Source organism: Pelophylax lessonae, assembly GCF_965119305.1.
Source record: "Pelophylax lessonae genome assembly, chromosome: 9".
NCBI lineage: Eukaryota > Metazoa > Chordata > Amphibia > Anura > Ranidae > Pelophylax > Pelophylax lessonae.
Genome location: NC_138776.1, coordinates 165,057,463 through 165,080,022, shown reverse-complemented (window position 1 = coordinate 165,080,022; position 22,560 = coordinate 165,057,463). Strand labels below are relative to the sequence as shown.

Genomic DNA, 22,560 nt, shown 5'->3' with positions numbered 1-22,560 from the left:
CCTTCTGGTCCTTAACTTATAACATCAACAGTATGTTTTGGGTATAAAAGTCTTAAACTAAACACGTAACCTTAGAACATTTTAAATAGTTGGTTTTATCGCATAAAAATCTCATCTCACGTTTGTACATGTTGTAAAATCTGCAGATCCTTTGAAAAGTTTTCTTCATGATAAAACATACAGTGATTGTAATCAGGTTCACAAATTTAAATCACTTTTTTTTTAATTATATCTAAGCAGTAAATGACATCATACTTGGCATTGATGTTTGTCTTTGTTTCCTGGTCCCAGATGCTGACAGCAATGTTGGCTGAGATGTCGAAACCAAGTCCACCCTGATACTGGACAATGGCCTGTAGCCCAGACTGCATTGGCAACCACTGGAAAAAAGGGAAACATAATGACCAAATTAAACCTGTATAATCTTTATGTATTTCATGCAACTATGCCAGAAAGCATTTTAGATATCTTATCAAATTGTTCTAAACTGTAATGTCATCATAGATTTTATATTGCATAGCACTCAAGATAATCAGGTTTGCTTCAAATGAAACAAAAATAGCTGTTTGTTTCACCCTAGGGTTGATTTACTAAAGACAAATAGAATATTCAATTTGCAAAGGAATTTTCCCTTAGCTTTGTGAAAGAGGTGAAGCTCTGTTGAATTCCATTATTCAATTATGGGCAAGCAAAAACACTTTTTTTTTTTTCCAAGAGAAAACTCTTTTGCAAACAAGAACAGCCTATTTTCCTTCAGTAAATCAAGCCCTCTATGTTCCTTTTTTAACCAAAAGATTTAAGCCCTCTAGGTTTCCTCTCAGAAAGACACCTAAAAAGGGGAGTCAGTTTTCGTTATAACCACCTGAGCAAATCTCTCTATTCTAGGAAAGCTGCAGTGTCTGTATCACTTTAGAAGATCACTGGCTTTAGAGAACATCTCACCTATTTCAGGGGTGCCCAACATGCTCAAAAGCCTTAGGCTAATCACATGTGTAGGAGATTATATTTCCGGCCACAGGAGTATGGAACACCTCCAGGCTGCCATATTATGAGGACTTGGAACCAAACTAAGCCTTTACCCTGGGGGAAAAATGTCTCACTTCGCCACTGGAAACTAGGACTGGTGTAGTGGTTATTAGGAACACTGTTGCTGGCATAAACTGGTCTGATAACACTAGGACTGGTGTGGCAGCAATTAGGAACACTGTTACTGGCTTACACTGGTCTGGTAACACTGGGACTTGTGTAGCGGTGATTAGGAACACTGCTGCTGGCATAAACTGGTCTGGTAACACTAGGACTGGTGTGGCAGCAATTATGAACACTGTTAATGGCTTACACTGGTTTGTTGACTCTAAGACTGGTGTGGCAGCAATTAAAAACACTGTTACTGGCTTACACTGGTCTGATAACACTGGGACTGGTGTAGCAGCAATTAGGAACAATGTTGCTGGCTTACACTGGTCTGGTAACACTAGGACTGGTGTGGTAGCAATTAGGAACACTGTTGTTGGCTTACACTGGTCTGGTAACACTGGGACTTGTGTAGCAGTGATTAGGTACACTGTTACTGGCTTACACTGGTCTGGTAACACTGGGACTTGTGTAGCAGTGATTAGGTACACTGTTACTGGCTTACACTGGTCTGGTAACACTGGGCCTCGTGTAGCAGCGATTAGGAACACTGCAGCTGGCATAAACTGGTCTAGTGACACTAGGACTGGTGTGGCAGCAATTAGGAACACTGTTACTGGCTTACACTGGTTTGGTAACACTGAGCCTCATGTAGCAGCGATTAGGAACACTGCTGCTGGCATAAACTGGTCTGATAACACTAGGACTGGTGTGGCAGCATTTAGGGACACTGTTACTGGCTTTCACTGGTCTGGTGACACTAGGACTGGTGTAGCAGCTATTAGGAACACTGTTGTTGGCTTACACTGGTCTGGTAACACTGGGACTTGTGTAGCAGTGATTAGGAACACTGTTACTAGCTTACACTGGTCTGGTAACACTGGGCCTCGTGTAGCAGCGATTAGGAACACTGCAGCTGGCATAAACTGGTCTAGTGACACTAGGACTGGTGTGGCAGCAATTAGGAACACTGTTACTGGCTTACACTGGTTTGGTAACACTGAGCCTCATGTAGCAGCGATTAGGAACACTGCTGCTGGCATAAACTGGTCTGATAACACTAGGACTGGTGTGGCAGCATTTAGGGACACTGTTACTGGCTTTCACTGGTCTGGTGACACTAGGACTGGTGTAGCAGCAATTAGGAACACTGTTTTTGGCTTACACTGGTCTGGTAACACTGGGACTTGTGTAGCAGTGATTAGGAACACTGTTACTGGCTTACACTGGTCTGGTAACACTGGGCCTCGTGTAGCAGCGATTAGGAACACTGCTGCTGGCATAAACTGGTCTGGTGACACTAGGACTGGTGTTGCAGCAACTAAGAACACTATTGCTGCATTACACTGGTTTGGTAACACTGGGACTTGTGTTGCAGCAAGTCACTGTTCTTGGTTTACACTGGTTTGGTGACACTGGGACTGGTGTAGCAGCAAATAGTAATACTGTTCCTGGCTTACACTGGTCTAGTAAAACTGGGACTGGTGTAGCAGCAACCAGGGAAACTGTTCCTGACTTACACTGGTCTAATGACACTGTTGTGGCACTGATCAGGAACACTGCTGCTGGCTTACACTGATCTGGTGACACTGGGACTTGTGTGGTGATGAGTAAAAACATTATTGCTGGCATACACCAGACGGGTGACACTGTGACTGGTGTGGTGGTGATCAGGAACACTGTTGCTGGTTGGTGGTGTTCAGAGATACTGTGACTGGCTGCACTATAAGGGGCTTTGTTCACATGTAAGGTTGGGAGGCAGTAAAACCTTATGGTTGAGCTGCAGTTTTAACCAATACCGCCTTTAGCTACAGAAGCAGTGCAAGAGTGTACACATGCCATGGCTGTGATGGTTTTCCTCTTAGCCATTGTTGGAATTATACCCCTTGTTGTTTTTAGTGGGAGAAGAACCCACCGATTTCAACCCATTTAGGTGAATCAGGATGCTTGTGCAGGCTCCAAGGGGTTAAAGCAGGAGGTGGTGAAGGTGATGCCTCCACACTGTCTGTCAAATGCTCTCTGAAGAGCGATCTGAATACAGGGAATGGTTTGGTGGTAATTAAAGGCACTGACTGGCTGCACTGGTCTGGTGTACTGCTTAGTGGTGTTCAGAGACAATGGCTGGCTGCACTGACATACAGTCATATGAGAGCAGCAAGCCATTGTACATGATCACCACCATAGCTTAGGGAATAGAAATACAATTGTGTTTGTATTGTGAACCCCTCCTGGACTTATTGACAAACACCAATTTGGTAAAAAAGTATATTTTATTGTATCAAAAGAAAAAAATGTTAAAATTGATGTAATATATCCTACTATAAACTGAATGGGGACAGCATGATAGCACAATCACATCAGCTTGTGTAAGTAAATATGAATACAATGAATACTGTAGTCAAATATTGGGTGATGGCACCACCACAGCAGTCCAATGTCACCATAGTGACACTACACTACTCTGGTGACAGTATGTAAAAAAAAAAAATGTACATACTGTCCTGTCACCAGAGCAGTTCCATGTCATTGTGGTGACATTGTGCTGCTATGACTATTGATGAGAAAAACTGGCTGGTGCACTGGCATATAGTGTTGTAAGTGTAGGAGCCAGTGTCTCTGATCACCAGGCAGAGCAGTACAATTTCACCAAAGTGACACTGCTCAGGGGGTTGGGATGATTTTTTTATTTTACAAAAAAACTGATTGGCTACTACAGTACTGCTCACTGTAGTAAGCAGTCGGTTTCCTCTCACAGCCAACTGCCCTAAAATCAACTGGCTTAAAGGCTGCAATCATGCAGCCTTTGTTTACAAGTGTGATTGCTGTGATTGGTACTAGACATATGCAATTTGTTTCGCTCCGAATGTAAATTCGGATGGATTTCTGGTTATTCGGAGATTGGGATGTATCCGAATCTTTGAACGAAATAGTAACCATTCGTTTAATTTAGTTTTGTTTATTCATTTTCTAATGAATTTCAAATTTTCTGAACAATTTGAATTAGGATTGCTCTAAAAAAATGATGGATCGTTTTGAATTCTGTGTGAAGAATAGCTTGTTCTTAAGTAACGGGGCAGGAAGCCAGCTGTCGTGTCCTTAACAACCGGCGACTCATCAGCTGTTAGCGGATTTCCCAACTGAGAGCTGAATTGTAAAAAAAATAATGGCAGCAATAGAAAATTCAGAAATAAAAACAGGCCAACATTTAAAAAAAAAAAAAAAAAAAAAAAAAACGCATAGGGTCCCCCCCAGAATTCATACCAAAACCTTATCCGAGCATGCAGCCCAGCAGGCCAGGAAAGATGGATGAGCCCCTCCTAAATCAAACCAGGCTCACCAGGGTTCACCAGGCTCACCAAGATTCTCCTTAAAATCCATATCATTGAAGGGCCTGATGTGGATTGGGGGGGGGGGGGGGCATGCTGTTTTTTTTTCTGAATTTCATATTGCTGGCATTCTTTTGTATACATTTCAGCTCTCAGTGGGTAAGCCTGCAGACAGCTTTTGAGTCATCAGTTGTGTAGGACATGGTGGCCGGCTTCCCGACCTGCTCCTTAACAACCAGGTACTCTTAACTCATAATTCAAATCGGTTGATCATTGTTCAACTGATCCGAATTTGAATCGTTCCAAAAATGTGGAATTCTTTAGAGAATTAATGAATGAAAGGCGTTCACTGAGGCGTTTCGACTTCGAGGGGCGACCTGTGAAGTCGCGGTGCACGCTGGCGCGACTTCGGCGCGACTTGCAGGGACTTCGCACAATGGAATGGAAGTCAATGCAAGACGCTCCCAGGTCGCCCCAAAGTAGTACAGGACCCTTTTTTTAAGTCGGAGCGACTTGTGTCGCTCCTATTAGAACGGGTCCTGTGCTAATCAATGGCGAACGACCGAGCGCGACTTGTCAGGCTGACAAGTCGCCTGACAAGTCGCGCTAGTCTGAATGGGGTCTGAGCCCCCGTTCACACTGGGGCGACCTGTCAGGCGACCTGGTCGCCTGACAGGTCGCCGTAGGTCGCCTCCCATACAGAAGCTATGGACCCGTTCTAATAGGAGCGACACAAGTCGCTCCGACTTAGAAAAAGGGTCCGGAGCTTCTTTGGGGCGACCCGGAGCGACCTGCATTGACTTCAATGTTATGAAGTCCGTGCCGGCTGCTCCGAGGTCGTGGTGCGAGCAGCGCGCCGCGATCTCTGTGGTCGCCTGGGGAAGTCGGATCTCCCCAGTGTGAACGGGGCCTAAGGCCCCGTTCACATAGGGGCGATCCGACTTCGGGTGGCCACCTCCGAGGTCGCGGTGCGAGCAGCGCGCCGCGACCTCGGAGCGGCCGCCACGGACTTCATAACATTGAAGTCTATGGCGGTCGCCTCCTGGTCGCCCCAAAGAAGCTCCGGACCCTTTTTCTAAGTCGGAGCGACTTGTGTCGCTCCTATTAGAACGGGTCCGCAGCTTCCCTATGGAAGGCGACCTGTGAGGCGACCAGGTCGCCTCACAGGTCGCCTCTATGTGAACGGGGGCTTAATGAAACTAAACTAAATGAATTCCAAAATGAATCAAAACAAACACACAAAATAAAACAAACAAAATAAGTAACATAACAAATCTATCTGAAACAAAACTAAACTAATTTTTCCATTTTGCACATATCTAATTGGCCAATTTCAATTGCCCTGTACCCCAATCTGTGATCTGCTGTGTCCAAAGGAGGAGCCGGAGTGGTAAGACGTACAGGTACCTCCTCAAAAACCAGGGAAGCTCTAAAACAGGCGTTTGTATGCAGTTGCGGGGAGGGGTGGTTAATGTTTAAGGGAACACCCCACAACTTTGGTTTATATTTCCCATACAGTCTTCAGAGGGGTGACTTGAGATATTGTGCAAATTCTTCAAGTGTAAGTTCAGGTCCTATCACACATTGAGAAGTGCAAGATCTCAGTTGTAGGTTGTTGTTAATAGGTATACCTATCTTTTGTATGTTTTATTGTGTATCAATAAATCTGTTGTATAAAACAACTGGTTGGGGGTTTATAGAAATTCTCTATATTTTTATGTATTTTTGACAACTGCCAAAGAGGGCAGTTCCCTCACTTTTAAAAGATTTACTTTAATTTATTGTTGTTTCTACAGGATACGAAATGGAGGTAGACTTTCCCATTGGGACATCAATAGTAAAAAAACTAACAAGAAATTGATCAATTTATTACTTGTAGCACTGTCCCTGTAGGGCTTGCTGCATGATGACTTCTTGGGTCTCTCTCTGATTACCATCAGATAGTCACAAGGGGACTTTTCACACATCCATCTTTACTCCCATTTGCTCGTTAGTCAATAAACAGTCCATGGGATTTGGTTTTATATTTATTGTGGAACTTGGATGGGAGAAGGAAATAGTGGGATATTCCAACTTGAACTATTCACATTAGATAAGGACAACTCTCACTTGGCCTCCCCAGGTTCTTTGTGGAAGCAGACACGCTGCTTTAACCATACTGACATCTGTATGGGAGAATTAAGTCCTCTTGCTCTGTCTAGCAGCAGACTTGATGCAACTGCATTATCTTCAGGACACTCTCTAGCATTCTCCTGACTGACACCCATTCACTGACTATTCTAGCAGAAGGGGTGGCCCTCTCAGGATAGGCCCTGCGACACAGATCTGTACTCACTGTCTGCAGAATCAGATCCTTTGCAGAGTCTTCCTTCCAGTAAGCTCTGCAGGATTTCTGGGTTCAGTTTCTCTCTGACTATCAATGACTCTCAATGACCACCTGAGCAGTGGTGTAGCGTGGGTTGTCAGCACCTGAGGCAGGGTAAGTCATTTGCGCCCCCTAACCCGGGGACTTTTAGCACTCCCTTCCAGTAGTATAGTAGTTTTGACCTACTTGATTCCTACACTGACATTCCTGACCCCTGCGCTGACCTACCTGACCCATACACTGACCTACCTACACTGACCTACCTGACCTCTACACTAACCTACCTACACTGACCCCTACACTAACCTACCTGCCCCCTACACAAACCTACCTGAACCCTACACTAACCTACCTGACCCCTACACTAACCTACCTGTCCCCTACACTACCCTACCTGATCCCTACACTAACCTACCTGATCCCTACACTGACCTATCTACACTGACTTACCTACACTGACCTACCTACACTGACTCCTACACTAACCTACCTGACCCCCTACACTAACCTACCTGACCCCTACACTAACCTACCTGATCCCTACACTGACCCATACACTAACCTACCTGCCCCATACACTAACCTACCTGACCCCTACACTGACCCATACACTAACCTACCTGCCCCATACACTAACCTACCTGTCCCATACACTAACCTACCTGGCACCTACACTAACCTACCTGATCCCTACACTGACCTACCAGACCCATTCAATAACCTACCTGACCCATACACTAACCTACCTGACCCCTACACTAACCTACCTGGCACCTACACTAACCTACCTGGCACCTACACTAACCTACCTGGCACCTACACTAACCTACCTGACCTCTACACTGACCCATACACTAACCTACCTGACACATACACTAACCTACCTGACACATACACTAACCTACCTGACCCATACACTAACCTACCTGCCCCATACACTGACCTACCTGACCCATACACTGACCTACCTGACCCATACACTAACCTACCTGGCACCTACACTAACCTACCTGACCCCTACACTGACCCATACACTAACCTACCTGCCCCATACACTAACCTACCTGACCCATACATTGACCTACCTGACCCATACACTAACCTACCTGACCCATACACTAACCTACCTGACCCATACACTGACCTACCTGACCCATACACTAACCTACCTGACCCCTACACTAACCTACCTGGCACCTACACTAACCTACCTGACCCCTACACTGACCCATACACTGACCTACCTGCCCCATACACTAACCTACCTGCCCCATACACTGACCTACCTGACCCATACACTGACCTACCTGACCCATACACTGACCTACCTGACCCATACACTGACATACCTTACCCATACACTAACCTACCTGACCCATACACTAACCTACCTGACCCCTACACTGACCTACCTTACACACCTACTTCCTGCACTACTCACCCCCCATCCTCCACACACAGTACGATGCAGATGGTGGATCCATCATTCTCCTTACCTCTCTACTGCCTCATCGTCTATTTTATCACAGCTCTCCCCAGCAGCGGGCGGCAGTATTGTAGGAGCCCCTACCATCCAGCCACTCGTTGGTATCCCTGCCACCAGGAGGTCAGCTAGCAGCCACTGCACCTCTCCCATGGCCATAACTGCTCCGAGCACTGCCCCTCCCCCTCCGCTGTTTCACAGCCCGCGCCAGAGGGACAGACTGGACCAAAGGAGCCCTGGGGCAGGGGGAGCTGGAATAGGGTGCCGCTGAGAGGAATGCCCTAATGCCTCACCGGAGGTGTAGGGGTCTGGGGGAGGCAACAAGCTGCAGCAAGGGAATCATTTTGTGCCCCCCTAAATATTGCGCCTGGTGCGAGATGACCGGCTGCATCCCCACGCTACGCCACTGCACCTGAGGCCACATGGCAGCTTCTTCAGAGGAGGGGAAGCCACTCCTCCCTCCGGGACCCCGCTCTCAAGCTAAAAGACCCAGAGCACATGTACCCTTGGCTTTATACAGTCACCCAGAATGCACAGAGGTACTTTCCTCTGCTAATCACCAGGGCTGTACCAAATGCTTGTGCACTCACTTTTCTCCCACCGTCCAATATGCCTACCTATTGGACCAGTGTAAAACATTTCAGGTAAGCGGAGTTGCACCTGAGCACCATGAGCAGACCTCACTAATGGATCCTGTTCTCTGGTAGGCAGAGAGTAATATAAATGTATCTGGCACTCTCTCTGGTAAGCAGAAAGAACCCAAAAACTATACTCTCTCTCTAGCACCTACCTAGGAGGGTGCTACATACTCTATATAAAATGTAAAATAAATTGCCTTAGATACACTTTGATATGGCATTGCAATATTGTAAATGCAATGGCGATGTAGATAGGACAAGAAGAGACCGAAACCAAGAAAAAGCAAATATTAGATTTTACCTTCCTGTAGTCAGAAAATATCACCAAGAGATGAATTCTGAGCAGGCTGCTGCAGATTGCTGCTTGTTACTGTGTTCATAACTGGCAAAAGTCTGCCCATTTGTTATTTGCCAGAAGAGTAGGAAGGGAAAAATCTGTGTGAAGTATTTATGTGTTCTCTATGGAAAACTATCTAAAACATAGAATATTTATTACCTGCTAAAACTCATGAATGAAGGAAAAAATTGTGAACATGATGAGAAAACTAAATAAAAAATGGGATAGTCTTGGCAATGACAATGTCATTACTCACTTTTTAGTCACCATGAAAACACATTGTTTAATGACATAAAGCTAAACATAGATACCTATCATTTTCTTCCTCATGTTATATTTGGACAAAATATGAAATCCAGCTATAGGCGCCTGGTTTTCATTTACCTGCTGTTTATATTACAGCCCACTAATGTTGTATACTGTAAATAGTTAGCTTAGAAATACAGCCTCCCACAGACTTGCAATCTATTCAATTTATCTGTTTTAAAACCAAGATAACTGTGATTACTTTTTTGTTTCATCACTCTTCCCTCTTACCTCGGGGTTTGGAGTATCCCATATGGGATACCATGTTAGGAAGGATAGGTAGTCAGAGAGGTTTTCACATAGGCTAGTGGCTTGTATGTGGGGAGCAATGTTCAAGTTTTTAATGGGTTGGGGATGGGTGTGTTTTTTGTATATAATTTTGAGTATATTGCTTGAATTTTTTTGTACTCAGATTGTGATACTGTGAACTTTGGGTAGGATTTATTGTTCAGTGTGGTGTCCCCATCCACTCATCTCTCTATTTGTATAGAATGCCTATATACACTATATTGTGAAAAGTAGTGGGACACCTGCCTTTACACGCACATGAACCTTAATGGCATCCCAGTATTTGTCCGTAGGGTTCAATATTGAGTTAGCCCACCCTTTGCAGCTATAACAGCTTCAATTCTTCTGGGAAGACTGTCCACAAGGTTTAGGTGTGTGTCTATGGGAATGTTTGACCATTCTTTCAGAAGCATATTTGTGAGGTCAAGCACTTATGTGAACAAGAAGGCATGGCTTGCAGTCTGCCCTCTAATTCATCTCAAAGGTCTTCTATTGGGTTGAAGTCAGGACTCTGTGCAGGCCAGTTAAGTTCCTCCACCCTAAACTCACTCATCCATGTCCTTATAGACCTTGCTTTGTGCACTGGTCCAAATTATTTGGTGAAGGGGGAATTATAGTGTGGGGTTGTTTTATCAGGGGTTGGGCTTGGCCCCTTAGTTCCACTGAAGGGAACTCTTAAGGCGTCAGCATACCAAGACATTTTGGACAATTTAATGCTCCCCGACTATGTGGGAATAGTTTGGGGATGGCAGCCTTCCTGTTCCAACATCACTCCAAGTAAGGTCCATAAAGACATGGATGAGCTAGTTTGGGGTGGAGGAACTTGGAGGGCCTGCACAGTCGTCATGTTGGAACAGGAAGGGGCCATCCCCAAACTGTTTCCACAAACTTGGGAGCATGAAATTGCCCAAAAATGTCTTGGTATGCCCCGCACCATAATCCCCCTTCCACTAAATGATTTGGACCAGCGCACAATGCAAAGTCCATAAAGACATGGATGAGCGAGTTTGGGGTGAAGGAAATTAATTGACCTCAACCTGAAAGTACATCTTTGGGATGAATTAGAGTGGAGACTGCGAGCCAGGTCTTCTCATCCAACATTAATGCCTGACCTCACAAATGCGCTTTTGGAAGAACTAAATATTGAACCCTACAGACTAAGACTGGGATGCCAATAAAGTTCACGTGCTTGTAAAGGCGGGCGTTCCAATACTTTTGACAATATAGTGTATATCCCAACAATATCCAGGATAACTGAAGATATTGGACATACTCATTAGTCTAAATGTACAGTGTATTAGTAGTGTTAGACTGAGGTATTCAAAGGCCACAAGTAAAACCTTTATGAGAGCCAGTTATAAGAACTCAAGCAACAAACAAACTTTTTGAGACCATAGAACTGGCCTTCATATGGGCTTAACTAGTGTTTATGCATTTGATGCCTATTGCATTAAACGCATAAACATGAAATATTCCTGACAATGGGCATCAAACGCATGAACATGAAAAATTCCTGACAATGGGCATCAAATGCATAAACATGAAATATTCCTAACAATGGGCACCAAACGCATAAACATAAAATATTCCTAACAATGGGAATCAAAAGCATATACATGAAATATTCCTAACAATGGGACTCAAAGGCATAAACATGAAATATTCCTAACAATGGGTATCAAACGCATAAACATTAAATATTCCTAACAATGGGGATCAAACGCATAAACATTAAATATTCCTGACAATGGGCATCAAATGCATAACCATGAAATATTCCTGACAAATTTGTGGATACTGACTGCTAGGGTTGCAATTGTGGCACCCTCCTAGATAGGTGCTAGGTAGAGAGAATAGTTTGCTCTGCCTGCCTATCAGGGGAGGCAGGCAAAATCTAGTTGCTCTCTCTGCTTATCAGGGGAGCCTGATTAATAGTTAGGCCTGCTCCATGTGCTCAATGTGTGATTCATGTGGGCTGAGGGAGTGTCCCCACTGTATCCAATGAGGAGGTTTGTTGGACAGTGGAGGAAACCTGGCCAATGACGCACAGGCTTTGGTACTGACCCATGGGTTTGGCACAGAGAGAAGTGCATCATGGGATAGGGTATAAAAGCCAAGAGCACATGAGGCAGAGGGTCTTTGGGCAGGAATCCAGGTCCCGGAAGGGGGGTAACGGCTGTCTCTCCTTCCACTGCTGTGGATGGTGGTCACAGGTGGTCGGCCTTGTGAGCCAGCATATGGGGCTGAACTCAGAGGCCCTGGAAAGCTGACAGGTGGAGTTGGAGGCAGAGTGACTCTGGAAAAACAGTGTCTGTGAGTACAGAGAAGCTTGCCGGGGGTCTGCCCAGAGGATAGAGTCAGTGGATGGGTGTCTGCACACACAGTGAGAGAGAAAGGGAGTGGCAAGTTAGAACCCTGAAGAGAAATCTCAAGCAGGAACAAGTAAATTATCTTCACTTCAGTGGCAGGGTGAAGCCACGGCCTTGCCACATCCTACATCAGTTGTCCTCAACATTGTGAATAGTTTTCAGTTGGAGTATCCCACTCATCCCTTCTCCTATTCAAGTTCTACAATAAACTACAAAACAACATCCCCTGGACTGTTCATTGTCTAAGCCAAGTATTTAAAGTGATATGTTTCCATAGACTGTTGCTACGGGTAACCCAGGGGAATCCAGAAAGTGCTATATCATCAGCCCTCAAGGGGGCAGTGCTACACAATTTTTGTCTATAATGCAGATGCTTTACAATCATTGCTGATATGAAGTAACATGCATATGAAAAAAAATGAATAAGATATTGAATTAATGGTGTTGGAATCAATTGTTAAGGGTAAGGTTGGCAAAGGTTTTATGGTGGTTCCATTATTATCAGTAAGAACAGTGAGATTGTTATATGGTATGTTCACTGTTATGGGTAAGAATGGTGAGAGTTATATGTGTTTATGGTGGTTCTATTGTTATGGTAAGAATAGTGAGGGTGTAATAAATTAGATGGCTGTTATATTATTGAGGGTAAGAATGGCGAAGGTGATATGGGTTTTATGGTGGTTCCATTATTAAAGTGAATTATAGGCAAAACATTTAATTTGGTGTTGAGGCCAAATAATTCAATTTTAGTCTCATCTGACCACCTTTAACGAACCTTGAAGATTCTGAGGACACATGGAAAAAGGTGTTATGGTCAGATGAGATTAAAATTAAATTATTTGGCCTTAACACCAAACGAAATGTCTGGTGGAAATCCAATACAGCTCACTATCCAAATAACACCATTCCTACAGTAAAGCATGGATGTGGTAATATCCTGTTATGGAGTGTTTCTCTGAAGCAGTGACTGGAGCACTTGTTAGGCTAGAAGAAAAATGGATAGAGCAAAATAGCATCAAATTCTAGAGGAAAATCTGCTGCACTCTGCCAGAAAGTTGTCACTGGGAAGAAGGCTTATCTTTTAACATGACAATGGCCCAAAGCACACAGCAAAAATGACCACAAAATGGTTGAGGGACAAAAAGGGAATGTCCTTGCATGACCTAGTCAGAGCCCAGACTTAAACTCCATTGAAAATCTGTGTAATGACTTTAAACCTACAGTTCAAAAATCGTCACCATGAAATTTAACTGAACTTGAGCAGTTATGCAAAGAACAGTGGGCAAATATTGCAAAGTCTAGATGTGCAAAGTTAGTAGAGACATGTCCCATCAGACTAAAGGCTGTAATTAAAGCAAAAGGAGATTCAACAAAATTCTGACATAAGGGGCGTGATCCTTTTTCCAACTCAGTGATTCTGTTCTTACATTTTTTTCTGACATGTTGGTGTTATATCCTTCACTTGGGTGTTATAAGTTGCACTAGTAAATACAGCTGGATAAAACAAAAACCGTGTCTGTCTTCATTTCAGACTGCAAAGCAACAAAATTAGATTATTTTAAAGGGGAGGGGGGTGATTCTCACTGTAGACTGCACATTTAGACTGATGAATATGTCCAGTGTTTGACACTTCCATACACATATATATACAAGTGTTCCTTGTACAGACAGGCAAAGTGATCAGTCTTATAAGTCTTAAAGCGGAACTTTACCCATAACAACTTGATAGGAAATAATGTTCTTTAGCAAGGAAAATACATTCTGCATTAAAAATTATGTTAGCAAAATCAGTATGTGCTGTAAAGTTGCTCCAGTTTCTTCTTGCTGGAGACTGCCATTTGGCTGAAGCTCAGAACCCCTGAACAGCAATAAATCATAAAGCGGAGCTCAACCAATCGAGTTGACGATTAAAAAAAACAGTTACATTCCTGGAGTGTTAGGATTGCTGACTGTCACATGCCTGTGTCCTCAACCAAACTGTCAAACCATCAAATTGCTGGTGTCATAACTGATCACGTGTGCAGCACCATGGCAGTTGCAGATCAAACAGAAGCAGCTTCCTTGGCTATAAAGGATAAGAGGGCTTAATTCCGCTTTAAGGCTGTCAGTAGATCGGCATCTACTAATTTGACAGTGTCTAAAAATAGAGGGCAACTGAGCATGTGCAGAGCTGGGTGAGACAGTGTATTACTGGATTTTAAACAGTATAGGCACTTATTTTTAATGTTTTTACATAGCTATACCTGCAAAAGGAGCCAGCCTGAAGTCATCTAGCAGGACTTAATGTTCTGCCTAAAGTTTCAATTTAAACATGCAAATAATATTTGAAAATGTACCTGTAGATAATCAACTAGCAGAACATTCCCTTTCATCACGCTTATAGGTTCTCCACTATTCGAAAGCACTTTAGATATTAAATCCATGTATCCTTGGAAATATACAAATGGTCGCAGCTGGACATCAAACAAGACAGTTGACATTCCAACTGATGCATCATCTCCTTCATTCTCCCCTTCCTCATTGCCAATCAGAAATTCCAACCCTTGGGCTTCAACAGTGAACTGCGTGTAAAAAGTATATATAAGTACCTTCATAATTTGAATTCAAAATGTGCTACAATACAGAATATGCGGCTGACTATGACATAAAAAACTTTCAGTATACAAATAAAAGGAAATAACAGCAAAGTGGGTGATTTATAAAGACTTGATATTGAATTTTCAATGTGTGACCAGTGTAGTATCGGTTACTTCTGTCTTGCTACATTCATGCCTGTAACCCAAAAAAAGTGATGTGTTGCAATAATTTTTTTCTAGCAACAGAAAGCAGTTCCTATATGTTCGCCTTTTTAACAATATCATAGGGGTAATTTAACAAAAAAAATCCTGAAGGATTATCACAAGAATTCACCCAACTGTCACACACTATCACCATATTTTGCCTAATACATCTATTTCCCATGATTACAAGTACCATCTAAAGGCCAAAATGCAAAATATTTCTGAATTACCATATTTATCAGCGTATAACATGCATAGGTGTACAACATGCACCTTCATTTTAAGAGGGAAGTCTCAGGAAAAAAAACTTAAATTTTAAATAAAGAACTTTGAAGCAAGATAAGGGTCAGCGCCCATCAATGCAGCATCACCAGTTCCCATCAATGAAGCCTGATCAGTGCCCATCAATGCAGCCTCACCATTGCCTATCAATGCAGCCTCACCAGTTCCCATCAATGCAGCCTGATCAGTGCCCATCAATGCAGCCTCACCATTGCCTACCAATGCAGCCTGATTAGTGCCCATCTGCAGCCTCACCATTGCCCATCAATGAAGCCGAATCCATGCACATTGCTGCCTCACCATTGCCCATCGATGCAGCCTGATCAGTGCCCATCTGCAGCCTCACCAGTGCCCATCAATGCAGCCTCATCATTGCCCATCAATGCAGCCTAACCAGTGCCCATCTCCAGCCTCACCATTGCCCATCAATGCAGCCTAATCAATGCCCATCTGCAGCCTCACCATTGCTCATCAATGCAGCCTGATCAGTGCCCATTAACCACTTAAGCCCCGGAAGATTTTACCCCCTTCCTGACCAGCGTTTTTTTTGCGATTTTTCACTGCGTGACTTTAACGGACAATTGCGCGGTCGTGCGACCCTGTACCTAAACTAATTTGACGTCCTTTTTTTCCCACAAAGAGAGCTTTCTTTTGGTGGTATTTGATCACCTGTGCGATTTTTACTTTTTGCGCTATAAACAAAAAAAGAGCGTCAATTTTGCAAAAATAACAATATTTTTCACATTTTTTTATATGAAATTCCCCCCAAAAAAATGTAAAAATCTAAATTTTTTAACATTTTTGGCCAATTTGTTTTCTGCTACATATGTTTAGTAAAAAAAAATCGCGAAAAGCGTATTTTGATTGGTTTGCGCAAAAGTTATACTAACTAAGGGAAAGATTTCTGTCATTTTTGGTGTTTTTTTTAACGCGTAATGGCAGCGATCTGCGATTTTTTTTGCGGTTCTACGACATTGCGGCGGACAGATCGGACCCTTGACTGACATTTTTGACACTTTTGGGGTTACCAGTGACATTACTGCAGTAATCAGTGCTATACATTTGCACTGTTACTGCAAAATGACACTGGCAGGGAAGGGGGTTAACTTTATTGGGGAGGGAGGGGTTAAGTGTGTTCCTAGGGGCGTGCTTTCTACTGTGATTGGCTGTGGCTACTAGTGTAGGAACAGTGATCAACGGTCCCACATAGTAGAACCGTCTGATCACTGTTTCTACACAGGGGAGAATGACAGGCGGCTTGTTTACATCAGCCGCCTGACTTTCTCCCTCTGTACCGATGATCGGCGAGTGACCGGCGGACATCGGGTCCGCCGGTCATATGCACTAACTTCCCTGTGAACGAGCCGCGGCGGGCGCGCGCCTCCGCTCACAAGGAAGTGACAGGCAAGTGACGTACCGGTACGTCACTCTGCCTGGCCGGGGCTGACCGCCGCAGTATATAGTCATGCGGCGGTCGGCAACCGGTTAACAGCCTCACCATTGCCCACCAATGCAGCCTGATCAGTGCCCATCTGCCACCTTATTATTGCCCATCAATGCAGCCTGATCAGTGTCCATCTGCCACCTCACTATTGCCCATCAATGCAGCCTGATCAGTGCCCATCTGCAACTTCACCAGAGCCCATCAATGCAGCCTCACCATTGCCCATCATTGCAGCCTGATCAGTGCCCAATAGCAGCCTCACCATTGCCCATCACTGCAGCCTGATCACTGCCTACAATCAGTCTTACCATTGCATGAAGTTTAGAGTCACAGAGCGGGGATCTCCCGCTTACTCGGCTACCGCTGTTGTACGAAATCCTTTTACCGGCTCTTATGATAGACAGCACTTGATTGGATCAATTTGTACTGCTATACGGTAGCTAAGTGGCAGCTGAGGATTTCTGTTTATTCTGGTAATCCCAAACTTTTATGCAAACAATCTAATTTAAACTTTCTGATCTGAGTGTCAAATAAGAGAATAATGTATAAATATATAATTTAATGTAATATAAAATGTATAACGTAAAAGTTACCCTGTACACTCTGTAAAAAGTTATTGGATTTAGGAACTGCAGGCATTATAGTTGGGGGAACCCTGCTGCTACACAGGGCTCTGGAATGTGTCAGTCTAGGGCTAAAAGTAATTAGTGGAATTTTAAGCACACTATCATGATGCTGTTAGCTCAAAGCAGAAATGGTAGAGGACGTGTATACTGCAGTGAATTTTGCTATCACAGCTTAGCTGGTTACAGGAATGATTGAGTTGCTTCAGGTAGGAATGGGAGAAGGCAAATGGGATTTCTGATGATCTCATCATATCACATGTCATCATACAGTATATACAGCTTTAAACTGAACCTGCATTGTCTTGAAATGATGGTTGCGGTCAAATAATGTGATGTAAAATGTGCTTCTTTTCAGTAGCCCAGCCTCGGTGAAGAGAAGGTCATCACCATACGTGGAAGCCAGATCATCTGTAGCTAAACAAATGAACACAAATATATCAGATCTGATATAACTGAAGTTGAAATGTATTAAAAGTCATGTATGAACCAGATTCTGTTCCACAATGGAAAGTTTTGAGGCTCACTGGAGGGGGTTACAAGCTGCCTCTAATTGGGCAAGTTAAGACATTAAAGGGAAGTCAATAAAGCCTTTACAACCAATTTCTAGTAATAATGATTAGACTTTAAAGTTACCAGAAACTCCAATTTCACAACTGTATAGAGTTTGATAAAAACAATCCTTTTATTACATATAGAAAAGATTAAAATATTATTATTAAAACCACCACAAAGGTTTTGCGATTTTGAACAGCAGTGCAGCAAACTTCCGCTCATGTTTCACTGTAAAGGCTTCCTCAGGAGTTCTTATGGAAGCTGCAAGTTTCTGAAACAGAGTGCTCTCAGAAGAACTGTAGGCCTTACTTGCCTCAGTTAAGGTCAGTGTTCATGATTTAACAAGAATACATTGACTGGGAAAAAAATGGCATCCATAGGAGAGTTCTGATGCGAAAGCCACTGCTGACTAAAAAGAACACAAAGACTCATCTCACTTTGAAAAAAAAAAACACCTTTATTATCCCCAATACTTTTAAGGCAAATATTCTGTAGACTGATGAGACAAAAGTTGAACTTTTTTGAACGTGTGCGTCTTATAACATCTGGCATAAAACTATCACAGCATTTCATAAAAAGAAGACCATACCAACATTCAAGCACGGTGGTGATAGCGTGATGGTCTGAGGCTGCTTTGCAGCTTCAGGACCTGGAAGACTTACCATAAAGCGCACTTGAGTTATGCAGCACGACAATGATCCGAAACACAGCAGCAAGTCCAGACTTAAATCCAATTGAGATGCTGTGGCATGACCCTAAACAAGCTGTTTATGCTCGAAAATCCTCCAATGTGGCTGAATTAAAACAATTCTGCAAAGAAGAGCGGGACAAAATTCCTCCACAACGATGTGAAAGACTCATTGCCAGTTATCGCAAACGCTTGATTGCAGTTGTTGTCACCAAGGGTGGCACAACTAGTTATTAGGTTTAGGGGCCATTACTTTTTCACAAATAGCCAGGCAGGTTTGGACTGCTTGATCAGTAGTGGCATTCACCTTGGAACTCACCCATGGATGTCATTTTTTCCCAGACTCTTTCTTATTATTGAATCATGAACACTGACCTTAACTGAGGTCTGCAGTTCTTTAGATATTGGTATGGATTTTTTATGACCTCCTGGATGAGTTGTCATTGTGCTCTTGGAGTAATTATGGACCTTTCCACTCCTGGGAAGGTTCACCACTGTTCCAAGTTGTATCTGTTTGTGGATACATAGCTCTCACCGTGGTTCACTGGAATGCCAAAGCCTTAGAAATTTCTAGTGGTATTCAGTTAAAGGAGCGCCCAAAACCAGCAAAGCTTTGCCTTTGGATACACTTCAAAGTGTATTTCCACTTTAAAGCCAAATGGAACAACACCTACCTTATATTTGTTACAAGTCGTCATTCACAACCTAAAATATTAAAACTAAAAAAAGCGTCTTACCTTTTTTAGATGCTCTTTTCTGTAAATGGAAACTGTTACTGGTTCTGTTTGTTTATGAGGGGCTGGGTAGCTGCATTCGCCATAATTAACCCTATGTGTACTGTGCAGGCAGATCTCCATTATTAATAATAACTAGATTTGAACACTGTTTGTCCTAATAAAGGGTTAAAGGTTTAAAGGCTAGGCTTCTTGAATTGCATTATATGTAATGAAAGACAGACTAAAGCTTGGTAAACACAGGCTGAATATTGGCCGGTATTGTCCGGTTTAACAGAAACTGGCTGACTTTCGACCCGTGTGTACACCAGCTTATCTGGCAGATAATCCGATCAGCATCTAATTAGCGCTGGCAGCCAATAGCTGTGAGCACTGACCGGCGTGTTCTGGCGGGAGGGGGGGGGTAGTCCCCCTGTCAGAACACAATAGCTCAGCTTGGAGATTGCTGTACTAACATCGGATAGTTAGTACTCACTGTGTTTAACCCCTTCCGTACCGCGTCATGTCAAATGACGTCGGCACAAATCCTTTCTCGATCCGGGCGGACGTCATATGACGGCGCCCGGATCTCCCCGCTACTGCGCGCCCCCGGGGGCGCGCAGCGCGGCGATCGGGGGTGAGGCTCGTCCCTCGGACTGAGCCCAACCCCGATCAAGGTAAACAGCCAATGAAATTGGCTGTTTACCACGTGATCGGCTGTGTCAATCACAGCCGATCACATGAGCGGCTCCAGCGCGAGCTGCTCGTTCCTTTCTTAATGCGCGCCCCCGGGGGCGCGCAGCGCGGCGATCGGGGACGAGGCTCGTCCCTCGGACAGAGTCGATCCCCGATCTAGGTAAAGAGCCAATGAAATTGGCTCTTTACCACGTGACCGGCTGTGTCCAATCACAGCCGGTCACAAATGTCATCAGAGAACACGGTAACTAGCTGTCACCGTGTTCTCCTCCTCACACACTGATCCTGTGTGAGGAGGAGATTGTGGTAACAGCTAGTTACCAAGTACAGTGCACCCCAAACACACTGATTGCCCCCCCCCCCAATAAAGAGCACCTGTCACTAGCCCATCAAAGTACCCGAGTACCTGTCACCAGCCCATCAGGTACTCTGATGACAGGTACTCGGGTACTCTGATGGGCTGATGACAGGTACTCGGGTACTCTGATGACAGGTACTCGGGTACTCTGATGACAGGTACTCTGATGGGCTGGTGACAGGTACTCGGGTACTCTGATGACAGGTACTCTGATGGGCTGGTGACAGGTACTCGGGTACTCTGATGATGGGTACTCGGGTACTCTGATGACAGGTACTCGGGTATGCTGATGACGGGTACTCGGATACTCTGATGACGGGTACTCGGGTACTCTGATGACAGGTACTCGGGTACTCTGATGACAGGTACTCGGGTACTCTGACGACAGGTACTCTGGTACTTTGAGTACCCGTCATCGGAGTACCCGAGTACCTGTCACCTACCCATCAGAGTACCCAAGTACCTGTCACCTACCCAACAGAGTACCCGAGTACCTTCCACCTGCTCATCAGAGTACCTGACACCTGAAGTACCCGAGTACTTGCCACCTGCTCATCATTACCCATCACTACTCATCAGTACTCATCAGTACCCATCAGTACCTATCACCTATTAGCATCAGTACTGATCATCCGTACCCATCATCAGTACAGTATCTGTATCACCTATCAGTATCAGTACTACTCATCAGTACCTATCACCTGCCTGTCACCTGCCCATAAGAGTACCCGAGTACCTGTCACCTGCCTATCGGAGTACTCAAGTACCTGCCACTTGCTCATCAGTACCAGAGTACCTGTCACCTGCCCAGCAAAGTACCCGAGTACCTGTCAACCTTCATACAGCCACCATGTCCAAGTCCAAAAAGGTTTATATACGTCCTCCGTTTAAACCTAAATACCGGTGTTATGGCAGCAGATAGCTGCCATAACCCTGGTATTTTTTTAAACGGTGGACGGTTGGCTTTCCGATAAGGGTGGTCCCAGCGGCGGATTCGCCGCGGGATCACCCTTCCGGGGTGGCGGAAGAGGTGCCCCCCCCCCTCCCGCTGCATTCTGGTCCTTTTCCCCGTTTACCGGACCCGCCGGCAGCGGGGAAAACGATCCGGTCCCAGATCCTCACAGACAGGATGTCGAGTGAGGGCAAGCTTGCCCTCACTTGACTCTATGGTCTTGGAGGACCGGAGCTACGGCAAACGTCATTGCCTAGCAACCAGTTTAAAGGTCCCTTTTTTTTTTTCATTTTATTTAATTTTTTTTTTATTTTTTTTTTTTATTTTTTCTATCTTTTAGTGTACTTGTGAGATCTGAGGACTTTTTGACCCCAGATCTCACAAAAAAGAGGTCCTGTCGTGCCTTTTTCTATTACAAGTAATGTTTACATTTCTTGTAATAGAAATAAAAATGATCATTTTTTTTTTTTTTAAAAAAACAGTGTAAAAATAAAAAATAATAAATAAAATAAATAGTAAAAAAAAAAAAAAAAAAAAATTAAAGCGCCCTGTCCCCGCGAGCTCGCGCTCAGAAGCGAACGCATACGGAAACCCCGCCCACATATGTAAACAGTGTTCAAACTACACATGTGAGGTATCGTCGCGATCGTTAGAGCAAGAGCAATAATTTGAGCCCGAGACCTCCTCTGTAACTCTAAGATAGCAACCTGTAGAAATTTTTAAAATGTCGCCTATGGGGATTTTTAAGTACCAAAGTTTGTCACCATTCTGTGAGCGTGCGCAATTTTGAAGCATGACATGTTGGGTATCTATTTACTCGGCGTAACATTATCTTTCACATTATGGAAAACAATTGGGCTAACTTTACTGTTTTCTTATTTTTTAATTAAAAAAAGTGATTTTTTTTCCCAAAAAATTGCGTTTGGAAGACCGCTGCGCAAATACGGTGTGATAAAAAATATTGCAATAATCTCCATTTTATTCTCTAGGGTCTCTGCTAAAAAAATATATATAATGTTTTGGGGTTCTAAGTAGTTTTCTAGCAAAAACAACTGATTTTAGCTTGTAAACACCAAATGTCAAAAATAGGCCTAGGCAAGTGGCTAGGATGCATGATGATGCTCCTTGGATGTTTAGGCCCCTCTATATGGCTAGACTGTGAAAAAGTCTCACACATGTGGTATTGCCATACTCAGGAGGAGTGGCAGAATGTATTTTGGGGT

The 22,560-nt window shown here is 43.9% G+C and overlaps 1 protein-coding gene across 1 annotated transcript in view; it reads right to left on the bottom strand.

Annotated features, from left to right (window-relative positions):
* LOC309564285 (microsomal triglyceride transfer protein-like) overlaps window positions 1-22,560 on the bottom strand; it is a 227,562-nt gene that overhangs the window by 44,465 nt on the left and 160,537 nt on the right. The window contains exons 14-16 of the mRNA XM_082268911.1: window positions 17,671-17,792; window positions 14,583-14,807; window positions 256-380 (exon numbers count right to left, since the gene is read on the bottom strand). Coding sequence (XP_082125037.1) covers window positions 256-380; window positions 14,583-14,807; window positions 17,671-17,792 — 472 coding nt within the window. The remainder of the gene's footprint in view (window positions 1-255; window positions 381-14,582; window positions 14,808-17,670; window positions 17,793-22,560) is intronic.